Here is a 19,930-nt window from a genome sequence, read left to right as displayed (position 1 = left end):
TTACCTCAATCCCACTTGGGGATTTATGATCACTTACTACATGCCAAGCACTTTTCTAGGGGCTAGGGACACAGGGAAGAACCACAACAGATCTGATACCTACACTCATGGAGTTTACAATCTGGCAGGAGAGACAGGCATTAATGCAATAATCACATAGATGGGTGTAATTACAAATTGTATTAAAGTGTGTAATTTCCAAAAGGGAAAAAAAGGAAAACAGAGAACAGATACCAGGAAATGACTTTCATTAAAAGGCAAAATGAGACTACCAATGGAAACAGAAGGCACAATTAGAAGAGTAGGAAGTATATTGGAGCAGACAATTCCTGGAAGCTGATGAAGAAAGAGTTTCAAGGAGCAGCTAATAAACAGTGCCAAATGCTGCAGGGAGACCCAGGAGGATGAAGACCAAGAAAGGGCCACTGGACTGTTGTTCAGTGAGGAGGCCGTGATGACCTGAGTGCAGTTTTGCAGGGGGTGCAGCAGGATTTCAGGGCGGTAATGAGTGAGGAGATGGTAAGTGACAAGACTTCTCTCTTTCAAGAAGTTAAACAACAAAGGAAGGGAGATGGGGAGATGGATGACTTGAAATAGTGAGTTTACAGGGTCTCCTTATTAGAATGGGGATGATTTCAACAAGGTTGAAAGCAGAGCAGAAAGGGCCAGTAGAGAATGAGATAGAGAAGTCAGAAGATGTAGGAGAGGAGGGGAATGATTGCTAGAGCTGGCTCCCGGGAGAATGTTAAGGTATTACATCAAGAACATCAACCAACAGGTTAGCACTCAGAGATAAGGGCAAAGAAGATGAGGGAAGGTGAAAATACTCAGAAATTAGAGATGGTAAGAAAGGGTATTGAGGAAGGGCTTGTTAGAGGGTAGAAGGTCTTCTCAGCAAAATGAGAGGAAAGTGAAATCATTTGCTGTGATTTCAGTGAGATATGAACAGCTGGGACTTAAAAAGATTGCCATTAGCTGTCAAGTGTATAATCACTCAACAAACATTTATTGAGGGCCTTTTATGTGCCAGGAACAGTGCGTCCATCTATGCATAAGCATAAATGAAGTCACCAGGAATTTTTTTACTAGATATAAATACTCTGGGTAAAAAAATACACAGGTTGATTTTATTGCTCTCACATCCAGAAGAAAGACCGCAAGCAATAATAGGTGATAATTACACATCTTTTGAAGCTTATATAAGTGTTAGCGGATAGGATATCACTATTGCAGGAGCCCAAAATCCACTCCTCAGAAGGAAATATATGGTGTTAGTTCCTTTTCCACAAAGAGGTACTGTGTGCATAGGATAAATGCATTCTGAAGAGGCAAGTCATAGCTCCTGTCCTTTAGGAGGTTCCACTCAGGTGTGACAGGTCCTGTTCTTTCTACCATTTTGGCAGATGTCATTGCTTGGTACTGCCCATTAACTGAACTTGCCATCACAAATCTTTAAGCTTCATTACAAAGTAAAACTCTCTCTACCTGAACATTTTTAACAAGATACTTCTCTGGATATATCAAACTTTTAGGGAGTGGATGGGACCAGAGTCCCATGGCATGATTTTTCAATGCCAATAAACTCCCTAAAAGTTTGATATATCCAGAGAAGTATCTTGTTAAAAATGTTCTTTTAAAATAATAAATCAAATGTGTCAGTTCCCTGCATGTAACCCTTTCAACTACAGTCACAAGAAAATCTATCCTTCTTAACACTGCCCTGGAGGCCCTTCATGACCTTGTCCCTACCAACTTTTGTACCATCCTTGCATATATATTTCTTTTATGTTTAAAAACACTTTTTAAGCTCTCACCACACCTTCCTGGTCCAAAGCAAGAACTGTACAGAAACCAAATCCAATTTGGGCTTTATGCCTACCAGGTACATATAATCATTATGTACTAAATATCACAAGGGGGATAAGTGTTAAAGGGGGAAAAATCTTGTTTTATGCTCACGTTGACACATTAATTTTCCTAATTTTCTTGGTGAGACAGTTTAATGATTGAAAAGAAATTAATAGCATATATTGATATTGTAAAAGTATGATTAATGACTTTTTTGAGATTAAAGTATCATCATCTTGATAAGTAAAGAAAAACCTATTAACTAACTTTCAAGTTGGGTAATTTACTCCATTAAAATCAGCTATGGTGTTTCAAGATTTAATGTATTGTTCAGATTCATGTATGCAGACAAACTCATTAAAATTCAGGAGACTTCACTCAGAAACTCACTGCACTTAAAATTCAGGGCCCTAACAGAGGGCATGGAGCTAGAATATTTAAATCGAAACATTTGTCCCTTCTACAAAGGGCATTCCATACTGTTTTTTGTTTATGTTTTCACCCAAAGTAGGAATTCAAGATGCCCCAAGAGTATGCAGAAGTTGGAAAGCCAAGAAGAACTTGCTTCTTCTGTTACACTGACATGCTGCACCTGAGGTCAAGGGCTGCTTTTCAATGCCTTCTTACCTCTTTACTCCAGCGGATGCAAGGAACAGTCACCTATTTAAAGATAAATATTTCCAATTCTAGCTTTATAAAACACATGTAGTCCTAAACTTTCTTAAGAACTAATTTTCTAGAAAACTGAAGCATATCCCATTAAGTAACCAAAATGTTCCCATTCATATTTTTTACAAAACTCATTCTAACAGGTCCCTCATAAGTTACCTGTATTATAATACATAAACCCTCACCGTTTACTGAGCCTGACTGTGTACTAGGCCCTGTGCTAAATGCTTTACTACATTTCTGCATTAAACCGCCTCACAACAATCCTCTGCAGAGAACAGGATCTGAGACCAAGCTGGCTAAAGTGCTTGGTGAGGTCAGTAAGGAGCGGCCTACGGTTCACCCTACTATACCGCCTCCCTGAAGATAATGAACCTTTAAAAAAAAAAATTTCTGAGTCACCGTTGGGGCAGAAAAAAACACAGTGGTTAAAAACACAGACTGTGGAACCATACTGCCCAAGTTCAAATCTGGTCTGGTTCCCGATTTACTATACAACATTGAGAAGTTATTTAACCATTCTGTGCTTCAATTAGCTCATTTGGAAAATGAGGATAATAACAGAACACAATTAAGATGATGCTGTGAGAATGAAATGGGTCTATCCATGAATAATGTTAATGCTAGAACAGTACTTGGCATATAATAAGCACTCAATAAATATTAGCTCTTATTAAAAGCAAGAGCTGACTGAGCAGTGGCTTCCACCTGTAATCCTAGTTACTCTGGGAGGCTGAGGTGGGAGGATCGCTTGAGGTCAGGAGTTCCAGAATAGCCTGAGCAAGAGCAAGACGCCATCTCTGCAAAAAATAGAAAAATTAGCCAGGCGCAGTGCCATGCACCTATAGTCCGAGCTACTTGGGAGGCTGAAGCAGAAGGATCACTTGAGCCCAGGAGTTTGAGGCTGCAGTGAGCTATGATGATGCCACTGCACTCTAGCCCGGGTGACTAAGCGAGACTGTCTCAAAAAAAAGAAAAAGAAAAAGAAAGTGCTATAAGGATGAAGCCCCCAAGGATTATCAGGTTCTTGTCTGGACCTACCCCCAGTGAACTGGGGACTCATTTCATTCATGCACATTCACACATAAACACACCTTTTTTTTTGGTGCTTCCCATGTGCTGAACATATTATACACATAATAAAACATTTAATTCTCAAAATTAAAAAAAAATCCTGCAAGGAAGTTACTATCCTTCTTTTAACAATAAAGGAAATAGTTAAATAATTTGTCCAAGGCTCTCAAACAGTACAATCGTGATTTGAACTTTGGAGTTTCTGTCTGAAAAGCCAAGTTCTTTTATCTACACCATTATTTTGAGTTCTTATGTCTACTTTTTCCATTTTCTCAGTGAGTCCACTGGTTATAATTTGGGATCAGAGTTTTAAAAGGGACTTCAGAGTGTATCTAAGCACAGCATTCCCTTTTTACACACGAAGAAACAGAAGCCCAGGAAGTTTACTGTTGACTTGCCTGAGGTCATATAATGAATGTCACTTCCACAGCACCACACTACCACTTGTTCCTCTCAGATGCTGGAAGCCTGCCTCTAGGAGGCCCTCAGCCCTGCTTCTCATCTTTTAAGGGCAGAGAGAAAACAGTGACCACCATATAAATCAAGAATACAAAGGCTAAGTGAGGGCCCAGAGACTTCCCTATGAGGCAAGTTTCTGAGTTTTAGCAAGTGGATTTTGTTACATCAGGTTTTGCTTCTCGGGCTTCTCTGCTTTCTGGCTCACAGTGGCATTATGGAGACTTAGGGTTAACAAACAAATCAAGTGTTAGTCTAGTCTACAATGCCACTGTGTCTCCGAGGAAAACTTTGCTAAGTAGGGTTTTCACAAACAAAAGCTACAGTAGATATAATTTCACCCTCAAAAAAAAAAAAAAACAGGCTAGCACGACATATAAACTTAACTTGTCAAAGGAAGGAAGCTCACAATTAAGGTAGCTGTTCCTAGCACATTACATCTAAGGCCAAAAACATAAAATCATAACAAACCAATAGCCCCATGTGGAGAGACAATGCTGAGATTTCTGATATAATTAGTTTCCTTCTCACAAAAGAGTCTGATTTTTAATTAAACTCCGTTCCCTCCTGCCCTTGTTCTGCCATGTGCATATTTGATTGCTTCCTAAGGGACTGGCTTAGAGGCCAGGAGACAACCCGAAACCACAAGTCCACTGACCTCCCTGGGCCAGCAGGCAATTCGATGCATGTTTGCATTAGCTGTTACTGGGGCTTGTCCAAGGAGAGGTTGATTTCATCTTCCCACTCAACACACTGCTCAAGGGTTTGCTGGTCAATTTAAACAGTTCTTACAGACCACTGAAAGGGACTGGTCCTATGGCTAAGTGCCCAACCCACTGAGTCCTGTGGAAAACTCCAGCACCCATTCTGAGAGGAGCAGGCTGTTGTGGACAGAGTGCTGTCCAGAACTGAAGTGGGGGGGCTCCTATCTTGGCTCCTCTACCCACTTACTTGCTTGATTAAATCAATCACCTCCTTGAGCTCTGGATAATCTCTTTACACTTTATGATTATTGACGAGTTTACATAAAGAAATGTAAGTGAAAGTACTTTGTAAAAGTATAAGTGCAGGGAAGGGGCAATTGATGTCGTACTTTGAGGGGTTTTTTTGTTTGTTTGATTTTAGAGACAGGGGTTCACTTTGTACTTTATTGCCTGGGCATGAAGGCAGTGGTATGATCATAGCTCACAGCAACCTCAAAGTCCTGGGATCAAGTGATCCTCCTGCCTCAGCCTCTCAAGTGGCTGGGACTAAGACACGTACCACCATGCCTGGCTGATTTTTTCTATTTTTTGGTAGAGACGCAGTCTTGCTCTTGCTCAGGCTGGTCTCGAGCTCCTGACATCAAGCAATCCTCCCACTTCATCCTCCCACAGTGCTAGGATTACAAGCTTCAGCCACTATACCTGGCCTAATGTTGTTTCTAATCTCCTATTTGGTCTCCCCATTTAAGATCCTTCAGTGGCTCCCTACTGCTCCCAGCATAAAGTCCAGACTCTTGAACAAGGTTTAGACGCCCTTCACAGTCTGCTCTCTAATTACCCTTCAACTTCACTTCTTGTCACATCCCCCACTTCACCTGAGGCTTCAGCCAAACAGGACGTCTGAGGTCCTCCAGAGGGCTGCGCTGTCTCTCCCACCTGCGGGAGCACTTTGCCTCGGGAGCCCTCCCTCCTTACTCTTTCATTCTACCCAACTAATTCCCACCTTGGGTTCTGATTTGAGCTGCGATATAATTCTCTCCTTGAAGCTTTCCCCAACCTCTCTTCTGTGTGTTTTGGTAACATTTATATTTATCCCTTTGTAGCCCTTTTCATCACTATGTCAAAATTGCCTGGGTACTTTCCCCTTTCAAAATTTCGCAAACTAAAAAAATGTTATTGACTGAATGAGTCAATTTAGTGAAAATGATAATGTCAATGTTTGGCATGAGTAGTTGACTGACTAATCACTACAGTTCCCCCACCCAACTACACAGGCAAGGAGAAAAGGGGTTCTTGGAGAACTAGTTCAAATCTCACTCTACCCCCAGCTGCACCCCTTTTTAAGCCAAAAGCAAATGGCTAATCAAGGGCCAGAAATGTGATGGCCCAAAATGATAACTATGTCTAGATTGTATGCCAAACCATCAGTGTCTTTCATGGCAAAAGAATCGAAGGCAGATGAAGTGTAAGAGAAAAAAGACTTGAAATCAGAAAATGATGTTCAATGTCATGTTCCACATGACCTCAGGCAATTGTGGCGCCTCTGGGCCTCAGGCCTATCATCTGTCAAATGGAAATTTAGCACCAGCAAAAGGCTTCCTATTACTTTATTTATTTATTTCAGACAGAGTCTCACTCTGTTGCCCAGGCTAGAGTGCCATGGCGTCAGCCTAGCTCACAGCAACCTCAAACTCCTGGGCTCAAGTGATCCTCCTGCCTCAGCCTCCCGAGTAGCTGGGACTACAGGCATGCACCACCATGCCCGGCTAATTTTTTTCTATATATTTTTAGTCGGCCAATTTTACAGGTGTGAGCCACCGCGCCAGCCCTTCCTATTACTTTAAATTATTTTTTGCCTACTTCACCATGTTTTGTGGGAAGAAAATGAGAATATTTAAAAATGCTTTATACATCTCTTCTCAAAGAAATATTTTTACAACTTCCAAGTAGTTATTTTTCTGGTGACATTTAGCTTTATTACTCAAACCAAAGCATTTTTAAGGACAGTATTCAAAAATATTAGGCAGTCTCCTTAGTACAACAAAAATGTAATCAATTTACAAGATTAACCTGGGCTTTGTTTGAATTAACTAATGCTACTACTTCTTCTGTCTCCATGTCATCAAAATACCAGTGTCCAACAGTGCAAAGAACCCTAGCCCACAATCATTAACAGAACAAAAAAGACAAACCCTTTTTCATTATAGACACTGATTTCATAGACTCACAGAACACTGCAGCCAGAAGAGAGTCTGAAGACCATCGAAGCCTGCACTCGCCTTTCAGGATGAGAAAACAGGCCAATCCTATGTCTCCAGGCAGGGCTTGTGCCACGAGGGATTGGAAACATGCAACAACTGTTTTCACAGTATGCTACATACTTTATTTTATGATAATTAAAAGATGGTTTTAACAAAAAATGTGATAAATCATATAATGAGGTTACAACATAAGTTTAAAATGTAATGGTGTTTATCAATTGAAGGCTGAAGAGCCAAGATAGAGACATACCTCCGATAATATTATATATGCATGTTTTGAAACTTAATTATAATGAAATTTTGTGTATATAAAAGAAATTATTTCACCTTTCCCCCAAATTGTTCATAGTTTCAAAATTACGTACGTTGATAAAATAGGAAATGTAATAACTCAAATGATTTTTTTTTTTTTTTTTTTGAGACAGAGTCTCGCTTTGTTGTCCAGGCCAGAGTGAGTGCCGTGGCGTCAGCCTAGCTCACAGCAACCTCAAACTCCTGGGCTCGAGTGATCCTTCTGCCTCAGCCTCCCGAGTAGCTGGGACTACAGGCATGCGCCACCATGCCCGGCTAATTTTTTATATATATATCAGTTGACCAATTAATTTCTTTCGATTTATAGTAGAGACGGGGTCTCGCTCTTGCTCAGGCTGGTTTTGAACTCCTGACCTTGAGCAATCCGCCCACCTCGGCCTCCCAAGAGCTAGAATTACAGGCGTGAGCCACAGCGCCCCGCCAACTCAAATGATTTTGTTTGTGGACAGCACCCCTGGCCTGTGCATCACTGTTCATTACTGGCTGTGACTGAGACAAGCACCCATTTCTTATTATCTGAAGTTCTAAATAATATTACAGAATAATAGCAGTCAAAGGTCACTATTAATTCTCAAACTATTTTATGTGGTTATTTCAACTCATTCTAACTCAGTTCACTGCAACTGCTAACAAAAGCAAGAGAGACTGAACAAGTAGTCAAAGAAACTGATGGGGGTAGGGGGAGGATGTTATTTTCATTCTTTTCTACCCAACCCAATCCTTTCTTCTCAACACAATCCTCTCTCCCCAAATCTTGGTATGAGCCAGGTGCTAATGGACAGTGAAATGAGAAAGTGGTCTGAGTCATGCCAAACATGGAACAGTTAACTCTCAATAAAGAATTGTTTTCCATGCTGTATGAAGATTTTATTCAGAGATCTTTAGAAGAGGAAAAGTAAAAAAATTCCTTGTTGAAAACCATAAACAGCTATCCCATACAAATTCATAAGCAATAAAACAAATTACAGTAGAGTTAGTCATTGACATTTCACGATTCAAACTTTTTCCTCATAATGGATTTTGTGTATTTATGCATATGTGTGTATGAGGAGATTATAGAGTATTTTGCAATACTTACTCCAGATAAAGAAATATTGCATAAAAAACAAATCTACAATTTGACTTTTAAATAGATCACCCTGATAGATCACTGATATTTCACATCAAAACTTGATTATACATCTTCAGAGTTTGTCCTTCTACCTCACACATCAGGAAAATACCTATGATTTAGTATAATAATTACTGTCAAGTTCTTTGCCAAAATATGCAAAATTATAATGTGATGTGGGAAGGTATGCCAGGCCCAGCTTTGCCAGCATGAGGCTGCGCAATACTGCACATTGCTTAATAGGTCTGTGGTTGGTTTTACCATGATGAGGTGGGATTCATACCTAACCCAGCTTTTACAAAGTGCTCTGAAATCCTGCAGTGCTTTCATGAGACTACAAGTACCACTGCTGTCCAGACTACCTTAGTGACAGCACGCCTAAATTTGATGAACATAATGACATGCAGAGCTTCAGCGTTTAGCCAAGGAGCTAAGAATTAAAATTCTGGGCTGAGGAAGATGAAAGCTCCCTGGAAAATATCCAAAGGTTCGGCAACAGGTAAGTTACCAAAGCACCTAATTAAACTTCGACTAAATTTGTATGCGTGTAAGGGAGGAGTGAGAAGGCAGGCTGTGTGGGTGGGAGGTGGGGGGCTTTCAGGTTCTTATTACTTCAATCAAAATAAGAAAAACCCCCAAACACAAAACTGAACATAAGGAAAGGACATATCTACACACACAATATATTCAATAATTATTCACTAATAATATCATTAATACTGAAATTTAGCCATAACATGTTAGACAGCAAATAGCTACCTATTCACTTTAGAAAACAGTATATGTGTAGGAAGTTGCCACCCTCCCTTTGCCCCTCACCGTCCACAGCAGACATTAGGAATCTATCACAGCTCTCAGTCTTGCTGGGCTCAGATAGGACCTCAGAACTATACAGAACACAGCATTCCAGACAGCCACTACCAATCGTCAGTATGGGCATTTTTCATCCCAGCTTTGTGTATTCCTGAACATACCATGCCAAAATATTGGTTCTTTAGAGAAAGCCACTTTGGGACAGTTTTAAGACTAAAGTAAAACTGTCCTTTAAACTATAAAGTGGTAATTTTTTTTCTGTAGTAAGGGGAGAAAACATAACCATAAACGTTAGTTTTCCTCTAGACATATGCTGTTCCAATGAGTTACGCAAGTGGTCTATAGAAAAATGTTTACATACATCTTTTAAAAAATAGAATTTGGCTTTATTCAACCCAAATGCCCAGTTCAGCTCCAATCCACTCACTACCCTGTCACTCAAACGAGTGCCGGGCAGAACACAGACACAAATACAGCTCCATCTGCTAATTAAAAATGGGCCTGAAACTGTTAACAGGCATCTGTTGCATTGTTTGAAGCTAATGGGCAGAGACAAAGCTGAAATGGCTCTTCTAATGCAAACCCAGTGATTTCACTCATTTTCTATTTGGTATTTATGTTAGTAGGGGGTTGGAAGCAGGGTGTTAAAACAACTTATTATGGAGACTGAAAGATGAGTGAAATATCTTTGATATTCTAAAACAACCTTTTAAAACTGATTATAGAAAGATATACAGTGTTTTGTCCTAGGAGAAGTACCATTTTTGTGTTAAGAATTCAAAATAAACACTTTTAATCTTAACTCAGATATAATTCTATAATAATATGAACAATAATAACAAATTCATGCAATGCTTTACAGCTCATATAGTGTTTTCACAATTCATCCACCCATTCCATCCAGTTGAGTAGTCATTTAATATAGGACTTGGAGATTTAAAAGGTGAATAAGACTTGATTCCTGCCTTAAGGAACTAACAGCAACCCTCAAAGGCAAGTTCAGTATCATTACACTCTGTTATAGCTAAAGAAACTAAGGTCTAGGATATCTGATTCACCAAAGACCACAAAGCTAGGAACAGCAGATGCTCATTTCTCTTAATTCAACATGCTATATCCGTAACACCAAACATGAACCAGTCCACTTCATCTGCTTGGAAAATGAAAATAATTTAAGGCATTTTGTGTAAACCCCAGCTCTGATAAAAGATCCATTTTACAGTATTGTAACCACCATACACCCTTGACTATCATGCCTGCTTTGCAAACTGACGGCTTATAAACCTCACCTAGCCCACAGGCATCTATTTGGCCCTTACTGTAATGGCCCTCACAATGTTTTTTTTTTTTTTTTTTTTTTCATGAATTGCCCATAATTTTGGATTTTTACAAGAAGTTGTCAGCAAATCTTGAAATATATGATAATTTTCCAGCATGGTAATAGTAAAACTGCAGCTGAAAAGCAGCCATTCTCTTCGAAAATAAATATACTGTCTGGTTTGCCTACTGCCTCCCATTCTAGGCCCACTCCCCCTACTCATGGTTCTGACCTGACCCATGTGAGTTTGCAATCCCTGACCTAGGCAGTAATGATCTATAATCTTAGCCGGAATTTCCCTTTTTATGATTCCATGGCTACTTGCATTTCAGAAGCTCAGTGATATACTCTATGACATTACTGGCCACCTAAAATCTTTTTCCCCATTCCCACTCCAATCCTCTTCTCATCCTGCTATGAAAACTCTTTCCTGCAAAATTTTCCCAAGTAACAATTCTAACACACAGGAGAGCTGATCCCCAAAAGAGAGCTGAGCCAGCCTCAGGCCATGCCAGCAGCTCCTGGGTCTTTCACTTTAGGGCTCAATGGTGCTTTTCAGAGATTCAGTTATCAGCTTCAATTCAAAAATCAACGGGTAAATTTTTCCTTGTCTTCAAAGACTAGACTTACTTCCCTGTAAAACAATATCCAAACCTATTTCTCTCCAGCTTTCTCAGTGGATCCAAACAATCTTGCTGCTGTTGCCAAGAGAACCTCCTCCCTGACTTGCTGCCTGCAGAACAGCTGGTGAAGCTCTTCATTAAAGTACACTTATTCTTAAGACAGATCCATATTTGTAACCAAGACTCAGTTTCTCCACACCCATCCTTAATTTGTAGAAAGGATTTTTTATTCACTAGGCCACTTTTGGAGGAGATGAGTTTAACCCTTTATGAGCAAGTATTTAATTCTACTTTTTATGAACTAGTCTTGTTATCCAAGCTATCACTTAGATGGGAAGTCTACCGACAGCTTTGAAAGAACACAATGACATTAAAATAAAGCTTTATGTACAAAATGTTCAATTTGAACTTGCATGTTCCTTGCATATTTTTGTTTGAGAAGTTGAAACCAAAGAAAACAACTAGGAAAATGAAAATCAACTTGCTCTACATATCTGGATTATGCTCTGCCAAATGTTGATATCATCTTGGATAAAAATGTAAATATGACAAAGTTTGTTTTTCAGTCAATAAGTCTTGATGAAAGCTTTGAAATACTACCAACCAAAAATAGTTTTTAATTTTAAGCAAGGGTCAGCAAACTTTTCCTACAAAGGACCAGTTAGTAAACATTTTTAAGTTCTGTGAGACACATATGGTCTCTGTTGCATATTCTTTGTTGTTTTGTTTTATTTTTTAATAAGCTTTTTAAAAATGTGAAAACCATTCTTAGCCTGCGAACTGCACAAAAACAGGCTACAAGCCACAGCTGGTCCATGGGCTATAGTGTGCTAACCTCTGATTTTAAGGAAAGCGAAACTAAGAAAAATATGCAACGCTACACAATAAAACATCTAAAAGTGCTGCGATGAGACTGAGTTGCAACAATTACCAACATGCCCCTATTAGTATGATTTCATTAGTTATCTTGCACAAGGAAGAAATTTTAATGACAGGATGTATGAACTTTGATATCCTAACCTGAAACTACAGACACACACAGAAAGAAAGGGCAAAGGACAGCTCTGTGCTGACAGTTATCTCAGCATAAACTCCAATAGGACTCTGAGTCATTGTATTAACATTTACTATTTCCCTGAACAGACTTGGCTAACCAAAGTGAAATATCTTAACTTTCCTCACATAAAGACATATATACAAAATCCAATTCCTTCCCGGTAAAGGTGGTGACTTGAATTTATTGAGATGATCATACCAATCAGAAATAGCAGCAGCTCGATTGTGAAAAGTGACACAGACTTGGATTTGGGATTTCGCTAGAGGATCTGCTATAATCAGCTGTGTGATTTTGAGGGTGTCAACTAAACCTTCATTTTCTCATTTATAAAATTGGCATGGGGAATAAGGTAGATAATTTCTAAGACTCTTTGTGCTGTTAAACTATGACTACACTAAATAATGAAACCACTCAGGAAATACCTAACAGGAAGAGGGGGCAGGGCAGGGGAGAGATGTCAAAGGGAAGAAGCTCAGACTGTCCTGTTAGAGGTTACAGCTGGATTATCTCTTTTTATTCTACCAGCACCTTCTTCAGTACAGGGCCATTTCAAGATATTGGTATGCCCTTGTATCAATATTGAAATGCATCTACATCCCATAGGAATATAATATATAGATAACTGTGTTACCATTCCTAGTTGTTACATTTGTTACATTTTATAGCATTTAATTAAATGTTAATTGTGAATATGGGGTGGGCATGGTGGCTCATGCCTGTAATCCTAACACTTTGTGAGGCCAAGGTGGGAGGACGGCTTGAGGCCAGGAGTTTGAGACCAGCCTGAGCAACAGAGCAAGACCCCATCTATACAAAAAATAGAAAAATTAGCCAGGCATGCTAGCATGCACCTGTAGTCCTAGCTACTCTGGAGGCTGTGGCAGGAAGATCATCTGAGCCCGGGAGTTTGAGACTGCAGTGAGCTATGATTATACCACTGCACTCTAGCCCAGGCAACAGAGTGAGACCCAGCCTCAAAAACAAAACAGGCTAACAAACAAAGAAATTATGATTATATAAGGATTTTTTTGGAGCCACTCAAAAAATTTTCAATTTTCAAACATTTGAGCTAAAAGACTAGTTGGTCCTATACACTGGGCCAGTAATTTCAAATGGATAAAACATCCTTACTCCACAGTTAAGAAATATTATCTGACTGATATACTGGAAAATCCCCAGTAAGTCAGATGAAAGAAAATCTACCTTCCACCACCCCAAAGAACAGAAAGGAAATGAGGGGACCCGGGACGTCAGAAAAGATAACAAGACCTTAGAGAAGTGAGAAGAACAAAGTATCTGTAAGACAACTATATCTGGAATCAAAACGACTAATGGTCTCCTTCCTCTCATGATGACAGAATCCCTATCAAAACGGTGTGTAAAGATGGCAGATTCACATTTTTAAAAAACTACTAAAACCTTGACAAAGCAAAATTAAGATTTAAAATGTGTCTTCATGGGAAGAAACTGACACGCATACATATCTACCAAAACACACACACACAAACCCCAGGCATTAAGAAATGGGTCTTTTCTATGAAGTGGAGCTTATCAAGTTTTATCAGCTATGATGTGGCAGATCTTGACAAAACCCAGTCAGAAGAGCCCAGGAACTCACGCACATACTTCAAGAAACAGTTTTGACTAGGGAGAAGATGGACCACCAAACAGCACCTCAACAATTTCAGATCACCTGAGGATGGGCTGAGGTGCTTAGGGGGAGTGGCTGTCAGAGATGTGAACACCCTAAGTCTCTGTTTATACTCGGTAAAGAGTCTGTGGAACTTTTCACTAGTATAGTCTTAACATTCATTTTATTTTCCCAGCTTAATTTCAACTGAAAAGCATTAGGTTTCAGGTACATAAATTCTTCTGTTTGAAGGCAGTGTGCTACCACTTCCTGTTGGAGCTCTGGGGCTAAAGAAGAGGCATGGGATTTCCCCTCCTCCACACCAACTGAAGACACAGCTCACAGCCTCTTTTTACCACAGACACCACACAGAAAATATAAAGACTAAGACTGCACATGAGATTCACCCCCCCCTTAACGTCTACCACCTATTCTAAATGGTTTCAAGACACTGGTTTTCATGCCTTAATAGCTGCAACCCTCCAAAGAACCTCATTTCAATCATTTTTTTAAAGATCCACTCAAGAAAGATTCTAATCCTTCAGAATGAAAAGTAATTTTTAAGAGCTACTATTTTAAAAGGAAGCAGAAACCCTTACATGAAATGTGGAACAAACGTTAAGGGAAAAGGAGAAAACTAATAAAAAAGTACAAACAAGCAAAAGTCATCCAAGGAGCTTAAGAGAGACAGCAAGAGCGAGATTCACTCACTTTCAAGGCAGGAGAAACTTCTGGGAGGGTCACATATAGAATGGACAAAAGGCCACGCACTCAACTTGTTAGACATCATCCTTTACCATCTGCACATCAGTATGCAGTCAACAATGAAGAAGAGTTAGTCGAGGGGTTGAAGTTAATACCAGTGTCAAAAACTAATGCCCTTTAGTTGTACCAGCTCCCACCAAATCTTTTAGGAATATGCTGGAGAGATGACATTTAAAATCTGCTTCCTCAGAAAAGAAAAAGTCCCACTCAAGACAGACTGCCAAGAACTTGCAACTCAAATTTCCCTAAGCCCAGACATCATAACACCCAGCAGGTTTTAGATCACCCAATCTGTATGAAAGAGGCCAGAACAAACAAACAAATCAAAATCTTTTCTAATACTTAAAGAGTGCACTGTACTCAAATATTCTTTTTTTTACAAAAAGGTAAATTATCCTTAAAATACACAAACATTTAAACACACTTAGTACCAAAGCACTAGCTCCCTATTATTTCCCAACCCAGAAAGTCCTGGTAAAATCTGCTGTACCCAGACAACTAAAAGCTGAGATTCTTAAGGTACTTAATTAACTGCAACTATTTAACAAGGGAAATGATGTTAAGGTCACTTATAAAGTAGCTTAAAATCAGCTTTGGCTCTTCAGTTTATGGCAAGTTAGAGGTCTTGTTACCTGAACACAATGTCTTCCAGTACAAACGTAGGAAGGACAGCTCCCAGCCCAGATTAGTAAAAACTCTTGAATCAATTGGAAGTAATTGGGAGGTATATCACATGTTGTGATTCATTTAACAAGCAGTAATTAGAACCAAAGCAAAATATACAGGGATGCAGGAAGGATGTAAGATAAGTTCCTTGGCTAAGTTATTAAACATTCAAGCCCCAAAACTTAAAATATTGAGAAGTGTTGCTTCTCAAGGTAGTGAAGGGGTAAACTATATTTTCCTGACCACATCATTCCCAAAAATCACCAACTCTCTTAACATACATTAACACTCATGGAACAAATTAACAATACATAGAACAATTCCATTGTTAGTCACTTTTTGCTTTCTTCTGCATTTGATCCAGAGGAAGTAACAAAGAAATGGTAATCAGTGCTCCCAGTTACTGGAGCAAGTCCTTCACCCCACTACTTTCCATTTCCACTCCCTTTTTCCATCTCTTCTGTCTTCTCCGCTCAACCTCTCTTTACTATATATGCCGCTTCCTCTTTCCCTTTCTATCTCACGCCCAGCTCTTTACTTTCTCCACCAAGTATCCTCAATTCCGCCCTCTGGTCCTCTGAACTCTTCTCCCACCTGCAATTGTCTTCTGCCCCAGCTACGGCATCTCTGTCCAGACCTCTTGTGGCCAGTGTCCCCTCATTCCTTACCTCCTGATCTCTCACTCCCCTCAATTCCCTCCCGATCGCCTGGTTCTCGCCTCTCTCGTCCCTTGTGTCCTCTGTCCCTTTACTTCATGTCCCTCTCTTCCCCCCAACCCTTCGTTTCCCCCTTCACATTTCCTTCCTCTTTCCTGCCTTTTAATCCAGTTTCATATGCACTAGCCTCTTCTCTCTCTCTCCACGAGATTCCCCGTGTCCCCCTCACTTTGTCCCTCTAGACCCCTCCCTGTTGGCCCCCCGAACCTCTCGTTTGCCCAATACCCCTAGTCCTCGTTCCTCCCTTCCCCTTCCCGTTCCTTAGCCCCCAAGTTCCCCCTTCACCCCCAGCCTCACGTCCCCGCCCGCCCCTGTCCCCCACGCCTTCGCCCCCTCTCACTGCCCCGGCCGCCCCGCAGTCCCCGGGGTCCCCCTCCCGAGCTCCCAAACGCCCCCGCCCTCTCCGCGTCCCCTCGTACCCGCCCCCCAATCCTCGCCCCCCGTCCCGGGCCGCGGCCCCTCCCTCACCGATGGTTGAGATGAAGGTGGTGTTGAAGGCGTCCTCTGAGAAACGGAACAGGAGGCAGGTCTTGCCCACCCCCGAGTCGCCGATCAGCAGCAGCTTGAACAGATAATCGTACGTCTTCGCCATCTTCTCGCTCCGGCCCTCTGACCGGGGAGCGAGAGCAGGCGGCGGAGGGAGGCGGGGAGGCGGCCGCGGGCGAGGGGGCGTGCCCGCCAATCCGCCGCCACTCGCCCCGCCCCTTGCCCCGCCCCTCCTCTAGGAGACGGCCTGCGCGCCCCGCCCCGTGCAGCCAATCCGCGGGGTGTTCGTCATCACCGCCCGCGCCCCGGGGTTTTCATGGGACTTGTAGTTCCTCCGGGGAGACACGGGCGTGCCCGGCGCGGACTGTCCAGGCGGCCCCAGCTGATAAAAGATCCCGCTCTGGGCGGGATGACCGGGTGGATGAGGCGTTTCCACCCAGGCTGGAAAGGGAGGGCCCGTTTCGAACTCTGCTCGTGGCGCCTCCGGAACTTAACTTCGTCGTCTCTTTGTGTGCGGGCTCCTTTCAAATCGAGGACCTCAGAATCAGAGTCCCCGTAGTTCCCGCATCTCTTCCGCCGGGTCGGAGCGGAGACGCTTTCTTTCCCTGGCGCTGCTGTGGCGCAGCCTGCGGATTATCTGCGGGCTGTACCGCCCAGCTTCTCAGTGCCCGCCCAGCACCACCTCTAAGCCCCCTCCCGCAGCCCCTCGGTCACGGAGCTGGAGAAGAGTGATCACGGTGCTAACTTGAACCCCACTCGTGCCCCTTTCTTCCCGGCGCACAGACCGGGGCCAAATACGATGGGTATTTGGAGCATCTGCTACCCTGGTCCTCTCCCCGCAGAAGAACGGGTTAAAAAAAAAAAAATCTGGGAAGGCTTTTGCTACAAGTCTGTGCCCCTATAAAATTGCAAGCATCATATGAGGCGAGAACTAGGGCCAGGGGAACTTAGAATAAAATTTGGGTTTAGTCTTGGCCCTGCTGCTTAACCGCAGTCACGCAGGCTCTATACCTTTCAGTTTTCTCATCTGTAAGATGGATCTAAAACAAGCTACGTCATAGGGTTGTAGTGAAACTTGAATGAGATACCAAATCTGAAAGCACTTTGAAACCCATAAGGTTGGAGGTGATGGTTACATTCGTTATTTTTCAGTATGCTCTCACTTAACGGGTGACAAAGGAAGGGGGGCAACAGCATTCTGTTCTACTCAACTTAATCCTTTGTTATTTATTGTCTTATACTAATTCTTTATTTTGTGGATGTATTTTTCGGTCCTCTGGTTCGCCACTGGCAGAAACCCGACCAGATAAGCTCTCATGAAAGGGGCGTTTACTGGTTCACGTACTGTGAAAACGCAGTGCTAAGGTGTGAGTCGGGGAGCTCCATCCTGCCAGGGCTCTGTCTCTCATCTCTTCTTCTCCCTTCGCAGTTTTAATTTCCTATATGTCAAATACTGACAGATAAAACCCACACGAACAAAAAGCTCTTTGGGGTCCTCAATTTTTAAGAGAATAAAGGGGTCTTGAGACCAAAATATTTGAGCACCACTGGCCCAGGTATTGACCTTAGATATAAGGAAACACCTTCTGGAAGATAAGAGATTATTAAGGGAACCAGTGGACTCAACCATTAGTGGAATAAGAAAAATCTTGCACAGTTAGTTGAACAAGACAGCAGGCTTTTCTAAGACACATCTTGGGTGCCTTGTGAATTCATGTATTATTATAATACAATGCCACTAATATTCCATTCTCAGTCCTATTGTGGCAGAAGACTTAGTTGGCCCTAGGATTGACCTTCACTTTCTATGTGGATGGAAGATGAAATGCATCATCATTAACTCAACACTTATTGATCATGCAGTACCCAGAGGGCTGCTGCTGCTGCTGCTGCTTACTGAATGTCTAATTCCTAGAGCCCACTTGATGGGAACAAAGTTCTAACAAGGTCAAAATCACAGTATCTGCCTCCTAATGAGGAGAAATTCTGTCCTCAGCACAGACTGAGCCTCCTTGCCCACACCAGCCCTTGGGCAAGCGTCTATACTTGGCTTCAGCCAGGATCTGAACACGTGTGGAACTGACATCTCAGTTCTATACCTTTATCCTCATTCCTGGAACAGAAGGGGGGAAAAAACCTTCAAAGACCAGTGGAATCTTCTTTCTTTTTTAAAATGCTTTCTTACTAAAATAACTTTCAGTCCTACCATCTGCATGTAACTATTGTCATTTGCTTTCTGTATGAATAAAGAGTATGCTGATATGGTAAAGAATGTAAGTTCAAAAGAGAAGCTAGAGTTAGGAATTTTAAAGTCCCTAAATTTCCTTAGGGGAATTTTGTTAATTGATGGGAATTTAAAAAAAATTTTTTTTTGTCTTATTTTCACTTCCCCACTTTTTCTCTACTACCTAGTACATATAAGATTGGGACTTTCTAGCTGGTGAGTTTGTGCACCACTCTTGAACCACTCACGCATTTTGATATGACACTACTTCAAGAAGAATCAGATTTTTTTCTTGTATACATTATTTTCATATTTTGCACAACAACATGTTATTTAGAGATCAGATTCTGGTAGTAGTAACTGAGTACTATTCAATCAAGGCATTTTGCTCAAAGGACTGGACATTCAGTATATTTATAGAGCTGGGGGTACCATGGGTGCTGGTTGCCATTGTTCCTTCTTTCTGGAAGTGCTATCAGTAGACTCCTTTCTAAATATCCCTGTTAACAGTGCTCTGAGCAAACCACATCAGTACTTTGTGTCAGTTGCCCAAACCCACCCTGGAAATGCCACATCACTGCAGAGCACTAGGCAGACCAGCATATTCAATTTGATTTAGAGAATGTTTATCGATGCCTTCTCTGGGGTTAACACTGGGCATGACAGCTGGAATTTAGATATCTAGGTGACCAAGATGTTTACCCTCTGCAGATTTTATCGGGCTAACACTATTTCTTCCTGCTTTTGGGAAGCTGTTCTTCCCCCACTGCGAATCATAGTAGTTTACTCCTCCAGACACAGAAGTGGGCATATGACCCAGGCTGGGTCTATCTGAGTCCTTTCCTGTGAACTTTCTAATGTGGTAGGTGATGCTGCCGAAAGGAGGTCTGTCTGATATGAAGTCTGTGTGAGCTTTAGGCTGGTTTTGATTAAAGCTTCAGTTTATTTTCCCGTGTTCTCTTGTTCCTGACCTCTCTTGTTTACTTTGTCCTCAGGTTGACTTTCCTCATGGTAGCAAGCAAGACTGTCATGTTGCACAATTCCAAGGGCATTATTCACTTCCCACAGGTCAAAGACCTCACCCCACCCGAGAATCTACAAACATAATCTTGAGGGTCTATGTGTTCTCTATGCAAATTTTCAAAATAATTTAAGAATTTTCAAACTGGTTTAAATTTCTCCATGGCACTGGACAAC

At 41.5% G+C, this 19,930-nt stretch overlaps 1 protein-coding gene across 1 annotated transcript in view; it reads right to left on the bottom strand.

Moving 5' to 3' along the window:
- Window positions 1-16,693, bottom strand: part of RAB8B (RAB8B, member RAS oncogene family) — a 71,208-nt gene extending 54,515 nt beyond the window's left edge. Inside the window, exon 1 of the mRNA XM_012758668.2 lies at window positions 16,492-16,693. Coding sequence (XP_012614122.1) covers window positions 16,492-16,615 — 124 coding nt within the window. The 5' untranslated portion in view covers window positions 16,616-16,693. The remainder of the gene's footprint in view (window positions 1-16,491) is intronic.
- Window positions 16,694-19,930: the final 3,237 nt, after the last annotated feature.

The sequence above is a fragment of the Microcebus murinus genome, chromosome 6 (genome assembly GCF_040939455.1).
Source record: "Microcebus murinus isolate Inina chromosome 6, M.murinus_Inina_mat1.0, whole genome shotgun sequence".
NCBI lineage: Eukaryota > Metazoa > Chordata > Mammalia > Primates > Cheirogaleidae > Microcebus > Microcebus murinus.
The sequence above is the reverse complement of the archived record's forward strand: the minus strand, read 5'-3'. Positions and strand labels throughout refer to the sequence as shown.